Here is an 18,984-nt window from a genome sequence, read left to right as displayed (position 1 = left end):
GAGCCAGATTCCCAGACACCATCTGTTGGTCCGGCAGAAGAGGGCTGCCAGCCTCCCCTCCCCTCCCCTCCCCGCCCCCCAATTTCGTAGTCCTCAGGACCCAAATATTTCCTGCATGCCTCAGGCCTCATTCCCCGCCAGGAGCCCTCCTGCGCGTCTCGCTCTGTGCGCCAGAGGGGGGTGTTCTCTCCCCTGCTCCTCGGGGCGGGCCGCGCACAGCGGAGGCGCAGGCAGAGCGCAGGGAGCCTCTCACCTCCGGCTGCCCCCCATCAGCGCCAGGGACAACCGCGGGCGGGGGACCCGGCTGAGCATGGCAGCGGCGGCGCTGCAGGGCAGCCGCGCAGCTCCCTCACCGCTGGCGCCGGGCGCCGGGCTCTTCCTCGTGGTCTTCCCCCTCTTCCTCACCCTGCGCCCCGGGGCCGCCCAGGTGGGGCCGCCCGACTCCGGGGCGCTCGGGCTCAGCCTCCATCCGCCCTATTTCAACCTGGCCGAGACAGCCAGCATCCGGGCGACGGCCACCTGCGGGGAGGAGGAGAGCGGCGGCGGGAGGCCCCGGCCGGAGCTGTACTGCAAGCTGGTGGGCGGACCGGCCGCCTCCCCAGCGGGGCACACCATCCAGGTACCTCCCCTGGCTGCGGCGGGGATCCCCGGCCGGAGCGCTGGACACACTGGGGGGGCGGGTTAGCGGCCTCCGGGGCATGGCACACGGGCTGCCCGCCCTGGAGAAGCAGGACAGGTGCGCGCCGGAGCTCCCTGCCTTTCATTCCCCGGCCGGTGGCCCGCGCGGCGCCACCCCGGAGAGATTTTGCGAGGGGAGGGGAGCGCAGCGGTTGGGGGTTGAGCTCAAGAAGGGCCAGGTTAGCTTAGGCTTAAAAGCCTAGGTGGGCCCGGCTGGCAAAGTGCCCACCGGAATCTCAGCTCCCCCAGAGTCTAAGGGTGTTTGGGTGTGGTGGGGTGCGGGCCCTTCTTTAGGGAATAGGCAAGAGGTGACACTTGAACTCAGGACTGCACCTCGCCTGCACGGCCCCTGCCCACAGGGAGCGCTTTGTAGTCTCCTCAAAGCTTGCAGTATAATATTGTTTGACCTCTAGTTAAAGACTAACACCCGGTAAGCAACTGATGGTGGCGGTTACTTTCAGCCATGTTTCCCTGAATATTTTAAAGTGGCTCAGGTTGTATTGTGGGGCAGGAAGACAAGCCAGGACCCAGTGATCACATTACTGTTTGTAGGAAAAAATATAGGGAGCTGGAGAAGAGGGGCATATGTATGCTCCTGTATCTTTGGGTGTTTTCCCTCAGCCCTCCCCACACCCTTGCTTTGGTGTTTGAAGAGTTGACAGATGTAACCTCTGGAACCTAGTTTCCTCTGTGCTCAGGGAAGGAGCCCAGCTGCCCAATCTCACTTACTCAGTTTTTCTGAATAGAGTTTGGAAAGCAATCTCCCCTCACTCCACCAGCCTGGAAAGCTGCTTGGTGCAAGAGTTAGTGGTGCAGGATCACCTTGCTGTCCCAATCCCTCCCAAGCACTGAAGGGTTGGGCAGAGTAGATCAGATGCCTTACGGCTTTCATGCTTGTTCCCATCCCCAATTCTTCAGTGCTGGCAGAGGTGTGTAATAATAACTGCTGCATCGGGGAAGGGCCCTCTAGGCTATGGAGGGGGAAGTGCCTTTTAATGTTGTATTAAGAAGACCCAGTGTTTGTCCTGGTTTTCACAAGTACTGAATCCTGAGCCTCATAATGTACCCCTTGAGCTGCTTGTGGGATGATGCCAGAGATTCCTGTGGGAGTCGGGGTGGTGGTGGTGGGGGGAGTGGGGTTTCCTCTCTGAGAAGAGAGTGTGAAGGGTGGTGTGGTATGAAAGGATGATGATAAAGCTGCAGATGCTGATCTGACCTATCTGGTCAAGAGAACTCTGTGCACTTATGACAGCCACAAAGAGAAAAAAAGAAAGCAAAATTCCCAGGGGTGGGTTGATAGAAATACACTTTCCCCAGGTGGTTTGGAAGAAACTTGTGTGAACTTGTCTGTCAGGAGGGTGAGGAAAAAGGAACATTAACCACTGATCCAATGCAATGGACATGCAGTATCAGCTCTGACAATACATTACTACAGGGGAGATGTTGGAGATAGTTTGACAAACATTCTCTAGGACTTTCAAAGGAATTTGTTTTGGGGTGGGAGTGAGGGAGAGAGTTAGAAGAGGGTCAAAATAGGATTTAAAATAGGTTGTTACAGAATTATGGGGTCAAACTTGTGACTACAATTGATAGAAGAACTAGGCAAGTCATTTTTACAGGAACTTGAAGAGGGGGTTATGTTGTGTCAGTTTTATTTCAAGAATCATTCCTGTTTGGAGGGAGTTTCTCTCCATAGTTTTTTTTCAGAGGAAAGATCAAGAGGAGTGTGCTATCCTCAACACATGTAAATAGTGCCTTTCTTCCATATCACACTATAATCTATTTTTAATTGACTTTATATTTCTATAATGCCTTCCATCAGAAAATCTTAAAGTGCTTTACCAATACTAACAAACTGCACAACTTTCTGTTTTACAGATGGGAAAACTGGGATGTAGATTAAGTGACTAGACCAAGGTCACAAAGGAAGTTTGTGACAGGCAGGAATACCTTCGCTCTTAGTTCTGTGCTTTAATCATAAGGCTATCCCTTCTCCCTTACATATTCAGCTGAACCTTGATGTTTGATACTTGTTTAAAACAGACACCACATAATTTGAATAGACAATGCAGCAATCTCTCCCTATTTCTCAGCAGTGCTTTAATAGCAGAATAGTATAGTGTGATCTCATACTACTAACATTATATGAAGTATTAGAAGTCATTAAATATAAACTACAAATACAATCAAATCAGTAAACAAAGTTAATTCTGTGATGCAGTATCCTTGCTTTCTTGTCTTTTGTCTTTTTATATACTAATACCACTTGTAAGTGTGAATTAATGAGGTTTTACTGTATGTAGGGAGAGGATAGAAAGAAGGAGAATTCCCTTTGTTAAATATTTACCTTACAGATCCTGGGTTAGAGGCCAGTTGTGGTTTGTGCCTAATCCAAATTCCTGAAAAAATTACTGATAGCTCAGCCCTGGCTCAAGGAAACATGTTTTGCTTCTTACAGTATTTGTATAAACGTGGATACAGCAGAGTCTCTCTCCAGTTTCAACAAAGCCCCATTGAAATACATAACATGAATACTTCTGTAGTTTACCAGCAGTTGTTGTGATTCAAGAGGGGTTGGAAATTCTTCCAGAAGGCCAGGGAAATTCAGCCATAGAAAATATGATAAGAGCACAATGTACATATTATCAAACTGCTCCACCTTAAATAAGGGAAGAGAATCTCTCTTTTCGGTTAGACTTGCAAAAATGAACAAAAGTGCATTAAATTCCTATGAAATCTTAGCTCATAAGATTTAAACAAACACACACACATTACATGCAGTACTATGTCTTTAAAAATTCAGAGAGAGAATAGCCACAATAACAAAGAAATTCCAGGTTAAGGTGATACTGTGCACTTAACTCCCTCTGTTATGCCTTACTATTGAGGTATGTACAGGGCTGGATTGTGGCTGGCCCTGCACAGGTTTGTAAGTGCAAGGGGAGAGGGTCCAAGGAGCTTCTCCCACTCATGCCCAGTTCATGGGGTAACCACAAAGTGGATGGGGAGAGGAGTCACTGCTCTATGCTAGTGCCATCACTAGCCTCCCCAAAGAGGATGAGGAGGAGCAGAATGGTCCCACCTTTGCACTCTGGTGCTAACCTGGCATCCTTAATGTACACTTTCGCTGCATGGCATAGTGTTTACTGGAGTTTGCGCTCCCAGGGAGCTCCAGAAAGAATTCAGTGAGAGTCATCCACCATTCCTTCTGGGGTTTCCACTGCAGTGAGGCCCCTCCACACAACTCATCTACCTGGCATGGGCTGAGCCTGTAAGGCACTCTCCAACCCACAGTATAGCATACAGTCTATTTCCCTTAATCAGCATATTGGTAAATTGGCCATTCGCTAAATTAGGATGAGTTTCAGTGAACAGATTCAGTGCAGTGCTGTGCATTTCAGTGATTCAAAATGATGGATAGATGGCATGTCTGGGATTGGCTGGTAGTAGTAGTGCGCAGATGTGAATTAGCATTTGGTAGCGTACCTGGCCTGCTGCGGGGCACGTAACTGTCAGATATTATTGTGTAACCAAGTCCTGCAACGTGGTTCTTTTCTGTTGTGTAGATAGGACCTTTATCTTCATTGGGTGTAAATTGTGCACATTGGCATACTTCCATAGATTGCTTGTTGCAGTTTCAGTTTTCAAACTGAGATCACCATTCTTCACACTTGGGAGAACTGCAGGAGATGAGGATAATTAAATCACTAGCAAATGCACACCTGCCCTGGTGATGAATTCAAGCCAAAATCAAACAATGTCTTGAGGCTCAGTCTCTTGAAATCGAGACACGTGCAATCTACCAGATATGCTTCAGTGTGGAATGCCTGTAGATATTGTCAGTGGGAAGCAAGGGAGAATGGTTTGTCCAACAATTTATTTTCCTTCATTTCTTACTCGCTGTTTTGTTGGCAGGTCTTGTGGAATGTACTTTACATAACTGAAACTCCAGCTGTTGCAGGATCATTCTTTGAATTATGTATTGGGAAAATTATTAAATCTTGAGTTCAGATCTTCAAATGCTGCAGTTTCTTTAAAATAACCCATCTCCCAACACATGCATTTTATAGTCCTAATTCAGTTTTCAGTTCACTCTCATCTTTACTTTAAGGCTATCACCAGAGTGTAGTTTAAAACTCTGAAAATACACTAGGAAGAACTGTGTTAAAACAAGGCTGTTGCTGCATAGTTCTAGCATGACCAGTGTGGACATGGATTTCTTTTAAAGACTTATGCTTCAATATTGTTATAAAACCATGCTCTGGTCACTATTACACATTGTTCTTTCTGGTTGTGATAGAAAATGGTATCACTGACCCTTAGTGCAGTATGACAAGTTGTGTCTACATTAGCAAACCTCACTAATGCACAGCCTGAGCTTACAGTAGCACCCTGGTTTACCTTGGTCCTCTGTACATAAGTAAAACCAAACCAAGTTCTAGCATGATTGGAGGAGCATCATGTTATTGCATAATCCCTGGATAGTTCATCAGCCTATGTACATGGGGATTTGTCCATGCCTTTTTTCTAAATGATCCTTGACATTCTCAAGAGTTAATCCCTGACCCAGGCTGACAAGCACAGTATTGACGGACACAAACTCAGATTCATCATTTCTTGTGAAGTCTATAGCGTTGTATGCTATACTTGTTCAGGAATTGTCAGAAAGGGGGGCAGCTGCACCTGCACTGATGTTGACAATGGTTTAAATGCTAGTGTAGACAGGACCAAATCATTTTCAACACTACATTAAGTCTTGGATGAAGTCTTCTTGAAATAGTGACAAACTTAGCCTTGTATCACAAGCGCTAACCAGTTGTTGACACTGTGGTGCTGCACCCTTTGCTGATGGCAGATACAGCATGTTCTGGTATAGACAAGGCTCACGGGCTGCCTTTATTATAATTTCTACATATACAGTGACCCCATACATGTTCACAACCCTTAGATACCACAATAGGTGTCTTAGGTTGTGTCTACACTAGACTTCTTTGGGAAATCTCCAGCCATTGTACCAGCACCAGGGCAGCTTCATCTGTGGTAGCAAAGGTGGGGGCAGAAGAGTAGACATGATGACAGTGCTGTCCACTGTGTCAATTATCCCTGAATAGAGTAGGTCTAGATGATATGGTGGTAAAAACGCTGGTGAACATGCATGAGTGTCCTGTCTCCACTCTTGCTCTCACCTTTGCTATCATCAGTGGAGCTGCACTAGTTTTAGTGTAATGGTGGGAGATTTCCCAAAGAAGTTTAGCATAGTCAAGTCCTTAGAAAATCATTAGAATGATAGATACATAACTATTGGTAGTTGAAATAAATTGCGCTCTGTATGTAAGGTTCATAGTGTGTGGGATACAAGCCTCCCTTAAAAAATTGTTTTCTTTTTTCATGACAAAGGTTCAGATTCTGCAAAAACTTGTGCTCGCAAAGGGTCTGTGCTAGTTGATCTCTTTAAAGTATTTGGGTCTAAAGTCATACAAAGTTGACCTGGACAGATGTGACTATATATTTTTGTTTTATTTTAATGTTGTCTCTGTAGATATCATGTATGAAGTTGCCAGATATGTATTTATTTTGTCTGAAGCAGAATAATTTTAACTGAAAGGACACACAATGGGGAAAAGCTGGTGTGGGTGCATGTAGCGAAAGATGGTTATTTACACTTCCTTGTCTGTCCTTTCTTTGCTTTGTGAAGTTTTTTTGTACTTAGTTTTGCAGCCAAATTATATGTATCAATGGAAAAAAAAAAACTTAAAAAGCCTGTATAATGGTCCTGAGTAAAAAGATCCCCATGCAAAATATAGATGAAGTGTTCCAAAAATGAAGTATAACAGAATTAAGAGGCGAAATGATAAACTGACACATGAATGAGGGGGTGGGGAATGAAGAGCAGGCAGGTAGGGTCGATAAAAAAATAACATTACTGGAGTAGAATGTGATGGGGAAGGAGACCCTTGGAAATTGACTTTACTAATTTTAACTATTTAACAGTATTTGGATAGCAGAATACAGTTTTATGAAGGAAAAACTATAGCTTGATTAACCCCACTAGCAGATAAATTAGAAGCCAATTAGATTTTCTCATTATTATTTCTTTACAGTATAATAGGTTTTATATATTATCAGAGAGAGACAGGGGATCTCCAGAACTTGGTTTTAATTATATATTTAAAGGGCTGGATATCAGCCTCCATAAATAAATGCTTTAATTGTCTTAAAAGGCATTTCTCCAGATTTGCATGTTCTTTGGTTTTTCTTGGGGTGCATTTTGTCAGAAGTTCATGTTTCAGCACCAAAACATATTACACAGCCTGACATGGACAGAACTTGAAGAAAATTTTTAGTATAAGTTAATGTCCACTTTAGGCCTTGTTTACGCTAGTTTTTGCAACATTTCCCACTTTTGTTAACACCAGTTCACCTTTTTCAGGTCTTGTCTACACTTGTCTGTAGTGATGCTGCAGCACTTCAGTGAAGATGCTATCTATGCTGACAGGAGAGCTTCAGCATTGGTATTCTGCCTCCCCAAAAGGCAGTAGCTGTACTGATGGGAGAAGCTCTCCTGTCGCCATAGCACTGTCTATACGGGGAGTTTGGTTGGTAGAACGGTGCTCAGAGGTGTGAATTTTTCACACCCTGAGCAATGTAGTTATACCAACATAAGTTGCTAGTGCAGACCAAGGCCTGGTCTACACTACGAGGTTAGGTCGAATTTAGCCGTGTTAGGTTGATTTTATACACAAGCAACCCCATTCTGCCGACCTAAAGGGCTCTTAAAAATGACTGCTGTACAGGGAGAACTGGAGGTCCTGGTGATGTCAAGGAACTATGACGTGATCGGAATAACAGAGACTTGGTGGGATAACTCACATGACTGGAGTACTGTCATGGATGGTTATAAACTGTTCAGGAAGGACAGGCAGGGCAGAAAAGGTGGGGGAGTAGCCCTGTATGTAAGGAAGCAGTATGACTGCTCAGAGCTCCGGTACGAAACTGCAGAAAAACCTGAGTGTCTCTGGATTAAGTTTAGAAGTGTGTGCAACAAGAGTGATGTAGTGGTGGGAGTCTGCTATAGACCACCGGACCAGGGGGATGAGGTAGATGAGGCTTTCTTCCGGCAGCTCACGGAAGCTACTAGATCGCATGCCCTGGTTCTCATGGGTGACTTTAATTTTCCTGATATCTGCTGGGAGAGCAATACAGCGGCGCATAGACAATCCAGGAAGTTTTTGGAAAGCGTAGGGGACAATTTCCTGGTGCAAGTGCTAGAGGAGCCAACTAGGGGGGGCGCTTTTCTTGACCTGCTGCTCACAAACTGGGTAGAATTAGTGGGGGAAGCAAAAGTGGATGGGAATCTGGGAGGCAGTGACCATGAGTTGGTTGAGTTCAGGATCCTGACGCAGGGAAGAAAGGTAAGCAGCAGGATACGGACCCTGGACTTCAGGAAAGCAGACTTCGACTCCCTCAGGGAACAGATGGCCAGGATCCCCTGGGGGACTAACTTGAAGGGGAAAGGAGTCCAGGAGAGCTGGCTGTATTTCAAGGAATCCCTGTTGAGGTTACAGGGACAAACCATCCCGATGAGTCGAAAGAATAGTAAATATGGCAGGCGACCAGCTTGGCTTAATGGTGAAATCCTAGCGGATCTTAAACATAAAAAAGAAGCTTACAAGAAGTGGAAGGTTGGACATGTGACCAGGGAAGAGTATAAAAATATTGCTCGGGCATGTAGGAATGTTATCAGGAGGGCCAAATTGCACCTGGAGCTGCAGCTAGCCAGAGATGTCAAGAGTAACAAGCAGGGTTTCTTCAGGTATGTTGGCAACAAGAAGAAAGCCAAGGAATGTGTGGGCCCCTTACTGAATGAGGGAGGCAACCTAGTGACAGAGGATGTGGAAAAAGCTAATGTACTCAATGCTTTTTTTGCCTCTGTTTTCACTAACAAGGTCAGCTCCCAGACTGCTGCGCTGGGCATCACAACATGGGGAAGAGATGGCCAGCCCTCTGTGGAGATAGAGGTGGTTAGGGAGTATTTAGAAAAGCTGGATGTGCACAAGTCCATGGGGCCGGACGAGTTGCATCCGAGAGTGCTGAAGGAATTGGCGACTGTGATTGTAGAGCCATTGGCCATTATCTTTGAAAATTCGTGGCGAACGGGGGAAGTCCCGGATGACTGGAAAAAGGCTAATGTAGTGCCAATCTTTAAAAAAGGGAAGAAGGAGGATCCTGGGAACTACAGGCCAGTCAGCCTCACCTCAGTCCCTGGAAAAATCATGGAGCAGGTCCTCAAAGAATCAATCCTGAAGCACTTGCATGAGAGGAAGGTGATCAGGAACAGCCAGCATGGATTCACCAAGGGAAGGTCATGCCTGACTAATCTAATTGCCTTTTATGATGAGATTACTGGTTCTGTGGATGAAGGGAAAGCAGTGGATGTATTGTTTCTTGACTTTAGCAAAGCTTTTGACACGGTCTCCCACAGTATTCTTGTCAGCAAGTTAAGGAAGTATGGGCTGGATGAATGCACTACAAGATGGGTAGAAAGCTGGCTAGATTGTCGGGCTCAACGGGTAGTGATCAATGGCTCCATATCTAGTTGGCAGCTGGTATCAAGTGGAGTACCCCAAGGGTCGGTCCTGGGGCCGGTTTTGTTCAATATCTTCATAAATGATCTGGAGGATGGTGTGGATTGCACTCTCAGCAAATTTGCAGATGATACTAAACTGGGAGGAGTGGTAGATACGCTGGAGGGGAGGGATAGGATACAGAAAGACCTAAACAAATTGGAGGATTGGGCCAAAAGAAATCTGATGAGGTTCAATAAGGATAAGTGCAGGGTCCTGCACTTAGGACGGAAGAACCCAATGCACAGCTACAGACTAGGGACCGAATGGCTAGGCAGCAGTTCTGTGGAAAAGGACCTAGGGGTGACAGTGGACAAGAAGCTGGATATGAGTCAGCAGTGTGCCCTTGTTGCCAAGAAGGCCAATGGCATTTTGGGATGTATAAGTAGGGGCATAGCGAGCAGATCGAGGGATGTGATCGTTCCCCTGTATTCGACATTGGTGAGGCCTCATCTGGAGTACTGTGTCCAGTTTTGGGCCCCACACTTCAAGAAGGATGTGGATAAATTGGAGAGAGTCCAGCGAAGGGCAACAAAAATGATTAGGGGACTGGAACACATGAGTTATGAGGAGAGGCTGAGGGAGCTGGGATTGTTTAGCCTGCAGAAGAGAAGAATGAGGGGGGATTTGATAGCTGCTTTCAACTACCTGAAAGGGGGTTCCAAAGAGGATGGCTCTAGACTGTTCTCAATGGTAGCAGATGACAGAATGAGGAGTAATGGTCTCAAGTTGCAGTGGGGAAGGTTTAGATTGGATATTAGGAAAAACTTTTTCACTAAGAGGGTGGTGAAACACTGGAATGCGTTACCTAGGGAGGTGGTAGAATCTCCTTCCTTAGAGGTTTTTAAGGTCAGGCTTGACAAAGCCCTGGCTGGGATGATTTAACTGGGAATTGGTCCTGCTTTGAGCAGGGGGTTGGACTAGATGACCTTCTGGGGTCCCTTCCAACCCTGATATTCTATGATTCTATGATTCCTCCCCGACGAGGGGAGCAGCGCTAAAATCAACCTTCCTGGGTCGAATTTGGGGTAGTGTAGATGCAGCGCTGTGCAATTTGATGGTATTGGCCACTGGGAGCTATCCCAGAGTGCTCCAATATGACTGCTCTGGACAGCACTTTCAACTCCGATGCACTAGCCAGGTGCACAGGAAAAGCATCGGGAACTTTTGAATTTCATTTCCTGTTTGGTCAGTGTGGCGAGCTCAGCAGAACAGGTGACCATGCAGTCCCAGAATCACAAACGAGCTCCAACATGGAGTGAATGGGAGACACAGGATCTGATTGTAGTATGGGGAGAAGAATCTGTGCAGGCAGAACTCCGATCCAGCAGAAGAAATGCTGATATATATGCCAAAATCATGCAGGGCATGGTGGAGAGAGGCTACACCAGGGAGGCACAGCAGTACCTACCAAAAGACGAAGGCGGCAAATGGTCTCCGGGTCAGAACCCCAGACAGGCTGCTTCTATAATCAGCTGTATGCCATTCTAGGGGGGGACCCTACCAGTACCCCAACACTCTCCGTGGACACCTGCAAGCCTCACCAGCCTCACACAACACAGATGAGGATTTTGTGGAGGAGGAAGAGGAGGAGGAGAATGCGCAGCAGGCAAGTGGAGAATCCATTCTCCCTGGCAGCCAGGACATTTTCCTCACCCTGAAGCCAATACCCTCCCAGGGCCTATTGTTCCCAGACCCTGAAGGTTGAGAAGGCACCTCTGGTGAGCGCACATTTGTAACGACACTACAGGGGTTAAAAGCAATTGTGTTTAATGTTTGATTTACCCTGATCAATTGGGATGCATTCGCGGCCAATACAGCTAATGGAAAAGTCTGTTAATGTGTCTGGGGATGGAGCGGGAATCCTCCAGGGACATTTCCATGAAGCTCTCCTGGAGGTACTCTGAAAGCCTTTGCAGAAGGTTTCTGGGGAGGGCTGCCTTATTTCATCCTTCATGGTAGGACATTTTACCACACCGAGCCAGTAGCAAGTGGTCTGGAGTCATTGCAGCACAAAGCATGGTAGCGAATGGTCCTGGGTTTTGGTCGCATTCATATAACATTTGGTCTTTATTTTTCTGTGTCAACCTTAGGAGAGTGATATCATTCATGGTCACCTGGTTGAAATACGGGAAGTTTTGTAAGGGAACAGTGATCCCCTCTGTTTGGTGATCCCCTGGGCATGCTGGGCTGTTTGTGCGTGGCTAAGAGGGATCATCCCAGAGAATAGCCATGCGGGGAGTGGGAAGGGGTGTGCTGCACATCTACCCCAAAACCGCAGCCCCTCCTTTAAAATGGCAACCGCAGCCCCCCCTTTTAAACAGCAAACACAACCGGCATTGGTTGCTATGGGAAAGGAGGGCGCTGCAGTTTGAAACCATTCCCACATGTTATGAACACGGAAGTAGCCAATCCCACATACCCTTTGGCTTGCCATGGTTACCTGCGAACTGAATTTAGTTGCTCAGCTGTGTGTGATGTGTCACCATACCAGCAGGCGCTCAATATAAAAGGCAAAATGCAACCTTGTACCTAAAACACATGTGCTGTCTGCTGTGAATTGCTTCATTCACTGTGAAAGAGTCTCCCTTTTGTTCTCAGGAATGTATCTTCTTAAAAGTCTACTCTCCCTTTTTCCACCCCCTGCAGCTGCAAATGCTTCCATGTTCCCCGCATCAACTCCGTCCCTGAGGTTATCGCAGATTAGAAGGCAAAAAAAAAAACGCACTCGCGATGATATATTTTCAGAGCTCATGCAGTCCTCCCACACTGACAGGGCACAGCTGAATGCTTGGAGGCATTCGGTGGCAGAGGCCAGGAAAGCATACAGTGAACATGATCGGAACACGCAGGAGGAGATGCTGAAGCTAACGGGGGAGCAAACGGACATGATGAGGCGTTTGCTGGAGCTGCAGGAAAGGCAACTAGAGTACAGACCACTGCTGCAGCCATTGTGTAACTGCCTGCCCTCCTCGCCAAGTTCCATATCCTCCTCACCCAGATGCCCAAGAACACGGGGGGGAGGAGGCTCTCGGCACGCTGCCACTCAACTCCAGGGGATGGCCCAAGCAACAGAAGGCTGTCATTCACACAAGTTTGATTTCTAGTGTGGCTACAATTAGCAATGTGGCCTTGTCCTTCCCTCCTCCCCCACCCCACCCCACCAGCAAACCCTTTGCACACGCAGGCTTCCTTTTACTAGTCAGCGTTGTCAGTGATCTCAAGTTTTTTTTAATAAAAAATGAATAGATTCAGAACAATAGGGACTTTATTTCCTGTGCCAACTGTGGTCGAAGGTGGGAGGGGGATTGGCTTACAGGGAAGTACATTCACCAAAGGGGGCGGCTTTGCATTAAGGACAGACACACACAACTGTCACACTGTAGTCTGGTCAATCATGAAACTATTTTTCAAAGTCTCTCTGATGAGCAGCATGCCTCGGTGTGCTCTTCTAATAGCCCTGGTGTCTGGCTGTTCAAAATGGGCTGCCAGGCGATCTGCCTCAACCTCCCACCCCGCCATAAACGTCTCCCCCTTACTCTCACAGATATTATGGGGCACACAGCAAGCAGCAATAACAATGGGAATATTGCTTTCGCTGAGGTCTAACCTACTCAGCAAACTGCGCCAGCGTGCTTTTAAACATCCAAAGGTACATTCTACCACCGTTCTGCACTTGCTCAGCCTATAGTTGAATTGCTCCTCACTGCTGTCCAGGCTGCCTGTGTACAGATTTATGAGCCATGGGAGCAAGGGGTAGGCTGGGTCCCCAAGGATAACTATTGGCAATTCAACATCCCCCATGGTAATTTTCTGGTCTGGGAAGAAAGTCTCTTCTTGCAGCTTTTAGAACAGCCCGGAGTTCCGAAAGATGCAAGCATCATGCATCTTTCCCGACCATCCCACACTGATGTCGGTGAAATGGTCCTTGTGATCCACCAGTGCTTGCAACACCATTGAGAAGTACCCCTTGTGGTTTATGTACTGTTTGGCAAGGTGGTCCAGTGCCAAGTTAGGGATATGCGTTCCGTCTATCACCCCACCACAGTTAGGGAACCCCAATGCAGCAATGCCATCCTCTATGACCTGCACATTTCCCAGAGTCACTACCCTTCTTAGCAGAAGGGTATTGATTGCCCTGGCTACTTGGATCACAGCAGGCCCCATGGTAGATTTTCCCACTTTGAATCGATTCCTGACCAACCGGTAGCAGTCAGGCAGTGCAAGCTTCCACAGAGCTATCGCCACTCGCTTCTCAACTGTCAGGGCAGGTCTCATCTTGGTATTCCTGCGCTTCAGGGTGGGGGAAAGCAACTCACAGAGTTCCATGAAACTGACCTTACTCATGTGAAAGTTTCGCAGCCACTGGCAATCATCCCATACCTGCAACACTATGCAGTCCCACCAGTCTGTGCTTGTCTGCTGGGCCCAAAATTGTCATTCCACTGTATCAACCTGCCCCAATGCCGCCATGGTATCCCAGTTGCCACATCCCATGTTTTCAGGAATATCTGTGTCCATGTCCTCCTCACAATCTTCGTCATGCTGGCGACTCCTAGCTAGGCTCTGCACATACTGCAGGATAATGCGTGAGATGTTTGCAATGCTCACAAAAGCAATGTGCAGCTGAGCGGGCTCCATGCTTGCCATGCTATGGTGTCTGCATGGATAACCCAGGAAAAAAGGCGCAAAATGATTGTTTGCCATTGCTTTCAAGGAGGGAGGGAGGGGAGACTGATGACATATCCCCCAAACCACCTATGACAATGTTATTACCCCATCAGGCATTGGGAGCTTAACCCAGAATTCCAATGGGCAGTGGGGACTGTGGGATAGCTACCCATAGTGCACCACTCCGTGAGTCAATGCTAGCTATGGTATTGAGGATGCACTCCGCTGACCTAATGCGCTTAGTGGGGACATGCACAAACGACTGTATAAAATCAGTTACTAAAGATCAACTTCTATAAAATCGACCTAATTTCATAGTGTAGACATGCTCCAAGCCAACATTAAGAACTCTGCTGTAGGCCAACTGCTGCTAGTGTTTTGTATATTATGCCATCTAATCTTGTGCAAAGGAAAACTAATTAAAACAGTTCTTAAAGTGCTGGTACTAGCCGCTGACCAGTCTAGACTAGGGCTGCCAAATGTTAACAGTGGTGGAACTGAACCTGTGTTAGTAACAGTGTACTCGAGGCCAAAATATGGCAGAGGAATCTGTCTCTGAGATTCACTGATCTTAGGAAGAGTTAGTACTTCAACAAACTCTGGTTCCAGATGCTTAGGTAGTGATTTCCACGCCAGTTCAGTTGTCTGACTTTCTTTAAAGCTTGGCAGCAAAAATGTACTGCTTAATATTACTTTTTTATTTAACTTAAGTGACTTTAATAGAGTATAATGAGTTTAAGCTTTAACACAGGTTGTCATAATTTCAAATTTAATTCTAAATAGATTCATTTTTTAAAATAAACCCATATTTACATTAAAATATGATTTAAATTAAAATATCTGATTTTTTTAAATAAAAAAACCCAGATTTTTTTTTATCTGCCCTGCTCTATCTCTAGATTTGGTATGTGGGTGTTGGTGACTTATGATGTACAGGAGATTAGACTAGGTGATCTGGTGGTCCCTAGTGGCCTTAAATTCTGTGATTCTCTGTGCCTCCATTCCCTATCTGTAAAATGGGTATGTTAGTACAGTAAAAGCTGTTTTATCCGGCACTTCACCAACTGGAAAGCTCTATAAACCGGCATTTCTGATCTTCATTGAAAGTCCAGTTTATAGTCCAGTTGGCGCAGGGCTGGCAGGTTGCTGGGGTGTGGGAAGGGATGCGGAGCGAAGGCTCTGAGAGGGAGTTTGGGTGCGGGAGGAGGCTTGGGGTGCCAGATCCAGGGGACACTCACCTCAGGCAGCTCCCTGCAAGCAGCAACCTGTCCTGGCTGCTGCTAGGCAGAGGCGCGGCAGGTGGCTCTACATGCTATCTCCGCCTGAAGGCGCTGCCCCCACAGCTCCCATTGGCCAAGGTTCATGGCCAATGGGCACTGCAGAGCCAACACTTACGGGGGCATCGCGCAGAGCTGCCTTCTGTGCCTCTGCCTAGGAGCAGCCGGGACAAGTCACCGCTTGTGGGGAGATACCTGAGGTGAGCGCCTCCCAGATCTGATACCCCAAACCCCCTCCGACCCCCCTGCCCTGAGCCCCCTCCTCCACCCAAACTCCCTCCCTCCTAGTTAACTGGCATTTTTAACTTACCGGCATCCCCCATTCCCCCAACATGCTGGATAAAACAGCTTTTACTGTACTTCTCTTGCTCACAAGGGTGTTGTGAGGATTAAATACATTTAAAAAATGGTGAGGTGCTTAGATACTATGGCATTGAGGGCCATATAAGTACCATAGAGCATAGATAAAGAGAACTAACATGTATACAGAGGACTACTTACACATTGTTGGAGTTGTTCATTTTGAGAGGTGTGGAAGGGCCAGTAACCTTGTAATAATGCAGGCTGTGAAACTGAATCCCAGTAGAGAACTGACTATTTTGAAATGCAGATTACTCTGCTCCTGGAGCATGCTAGGAAATGGGAAGGAGTCTTGGTTTTTTTATAAACAGGGCCTCTTTCTCAATTCTTAGAAGAATGAATGGGGGAAAGATGGAAGTTAAAATTCCCATCAGAGATGGGTTTTTTTGGAGGGGAGGAGATTCTGAGAGGAAAAGTGTCTCAGCTATTCCTTGGTGTGTTTTGTATGTTAGTGTTATATTTTGCTTCCTGTGTTTTGTTTCACCTTTTAGCAGTTTAGGCATGTTGTTTATTGTTTTTTAATAAAGACTGTTTTAAATGAAAGAAACCAAATCTAAATCTCTGGTCTACTCTTGTCATCTACTATGAAAATGGAGAACCCCAAAATACTGTAGACTGTGGTATCACTGGCATAACTTGTACTCTTCAGAATCTGCTGCTATTAAAATTCGGGGGATGTCTGTAGCATTACCCTGTTACCTGCTAACTCAGAAGTCCACATGCAGAATCCAGTATGCAAATAGTTTGAAACCCTTTAAAAGTTTTGGCTCCAGTGAATGGATTACAATATTACAATATTACAATATTACAAACATAATGACAGACCTGATGGCAACTTCAGCAAAAGTGTAGGTTTTGAGTATGTGCTTAAAATTAAATGAGGGGTTAATGCCCGGATCCTCAAAGGTGCCTCAAAGGTCATTAGGTGCCTAACTCCCATTGATTTCAATAGGAGTTAGGCACACAAATACCCTGGGCCTAAGTGCTTTCTTGAATAAAAATGGACTTTGCACATGCGTACATGCATTGCTGAATTGGGGCTTGTGTGCATATCTTGATGTCATCGCAAAAGTGGGCCTTTGATAATTTTACTAAAATGTCAGTAAAATTATTAATATCAACATGCTCTACTGTAGTTTCTTTGGAAAGAGGTTAGAACCAGAAATACACCATACAAAAGCAAAACAAAATCTTACCACACACCCAGTCAAAGCCCTACCTAAATATCATAGTTAGCAGTAGGATTCATCATTTATAGTTTAATGGAAAGATGTGTCTATATTCTAAGTCAGATCAAACTGAGCATAAATCTTTTGTTTTCTTGTCTTTCAGGGACAGTTTTGTGACTATTGCAATGCAGCTGATCCCAATAAAGCTCACCCAATAACCAATGCTATTGATGGAACTGAACGCTGGTGGCAAAGTCCTCCTCTCTCTTTAGGCTTACAGTATAATGAAGTGAATGTCACTTTAGATCTTGGACAGGTGAGTACGTGATCATTTTATGTGGAGCGTTAAAGGGTTTGGCCATATTCTGTATCAATACAAAGGCCTTACAGTAGAAAGATGAAAATATTTGAATTAAGAATCTTGGTCTGCCATGTGATTCTTTTGTGGTTTATGTTCTGTGATTGTTACAGATTTAACTTTACTTAAGTGACTATCTTTCTCAGGAATGTTGACTGTGGGTTCTTGCCACAGACAATATATTGATTGCTATGAATTGGTGCCACTAGAATCTAAACACAATTAATTAATCTAAAGCTGCATAGGATCACTCTCCAGCCGCCCAGCTCTGAAGGCAGTGCAGAAGTAAGGATGGCAATCCTGCAACCCTCCTACTTTAGCCAGATTTCACGGTCCATGACGCGTTTTCAGGGCCATGAATTTGGTGGGGCCCTAGTCACAGGCCATGTCTTCACTGCAGAGTTAATTTGGGGATTGGCATATGGATTAGCCTAGTCTAGGTGTGAACGGCCACACTGAAAAGCCATATCCAAGTTAGAAATCATAGAATCACAGAAGTGGAAGGGACCTCAGGAGGTCATCTAGTCCAGGACTAAGTATTATAGACCATCCCTGACAGGTGTTTATCCAACCTGCTCTTAAAAATCCCCAATGAGGGTGATTCCACCACCTCTTTGGGCAATTTATTGCAGTGCGTAACCACCCTGACAGTTAGGAAGTTTCCGAAATCGCCCTTGCTGCAATTTAAGCCCATTGCTTGTCCTATCCTCAGAGGTTAAGCAGAACAATTTTTCTCCCTCCTCCTTGTAACAACCTTTTATGTACCAGTCTTCTCTTCTCCAGACTAAACAAACCCAATTTTTTCAATCTTCCCTCATACTTCATGTTTTCTAGACTTTTAATCATTTTTGTTGGTCTTCTCTGGACTTTCTCCAATTTGTCCACATCTTTCCTGAAATGTGGCACCCAGAACTGGACACAATACTCCAGTTGAGGCCTAATCAGCGCAGAGTAGAGTGGAAGAATTACTTCTTGTGTCTTGCTTACAATACTCCTGCTAATATGAGGGTTTTGTGTGTGGACTGGAGCCAGGTTAGGGGCAACACCTGAATAAGAGCTCTGGAAACTTCTGCAATGAAGACCTATTCATAGAAAGTTTAGGACGTCTGCTTTGCCTGCTATTGATAACATTGTTTAATAATTCGTCAGTTTAAGGCTGCACAATGGTAACGTGATATTCAGAAGTAAGTATACAGCTAATGTTGATGTGTGAGCTTCCTTTACCTTCTAAGGTACAGACAGGATATTTTCACTCCAACGCATAAATGCAATAATTATTTTTGTGAATGTATGAAATATCTCTTAATTTTGTTCTTTCCTTTATTTTAATGTTGTTAGGTTTTAAATAGATTTTCTCACTAGGCAAACAGCGGCTTTGTGAGGCAGTTAGATTCCAGTTTCTCCCTTTCTCTGACACGCAGCACAACAATCCTGAACCCTAGAGCTGTGGGCACCCTGCAGCATTCTGTATGTGATATAATGTAGTTTGCAAACTGAACCCTACCCTTTGGTTTGCAGTCTACCAACCTCTTTGTGTTTGAAGGTCTCCAATCCCCAAAGGTCCCAAGGAGCATCCTGCCTATTTCTCTCCCCAGGCTCTAACCCCCCAGATGCTCCTTGCTTCTACTAAAAGCACTGGGCCTGCTATGTAACCTTTGCTGTCTATGGAGAATCTGGTGGCAGATGCTTGATCCATCTCTTTTAGATGTTGGATGCACCCCTCCCTTCGTATTTTTGGGAAAGGATGCAGGCTGTGTGCTCTCTGTCCATCAGACTCTTCAGAGACTACCTGGTTTATATGGTTATTTCCCAGTCGATAAAGGTTTTCTGGGTAGAAGGCTCTGTTC

The 18,984-nt window shown here is 45.8% G+C and overlaps 1 protein-coding gene across 2 annotated transcripts in view; it reads left to right on the top strand.

Annotated features, from left to right (window-relative positions):
• Positions 1-231: 231 nt before the first annotated feature.
• Positions 232-18,984, top strand: part of LAMA3 (laminin subunit alpha 3) — a 190,226-nt gene continuing 171,473 nt past the window's right edge. Inside the window, exons 1-2 of one of the 2 annotated variants that reach the window (XM_073331377.2) lie at positions 232-619; positions 16,943-17,095. In XM_073331377.2, coding sequence (XP_073187478.1) covers positions 311-619; positions 16,943-17,095 — 462 coding nt within the window. In that variant the 5' untranslated portion in view covers positions 232-310. The remainder of the gene's footprint in view (positions 620-16,942; positions 17,096-18,984) is intronic. The other variant, XM_073331378.2, reaches the window with a different exon arrangement.

This window comes from Lepidochelys kempii, chromosome 2 (genome assembly GCF_965140285.1).
Source record: "Lepidochelys kempii isolate rLepKem1 chromosome 2, rLepKem1.hap1, whole genome shotgun sequence".
Lineage (NCBI taxonomy): Eukaryota > Metazoa > Chordata > Testudines > Cheloniidae > Lepidochelys > Lepidochelys kempii.
This window is presented reverse-complemented; position numbering and strand designations above follow the sequence as displayed.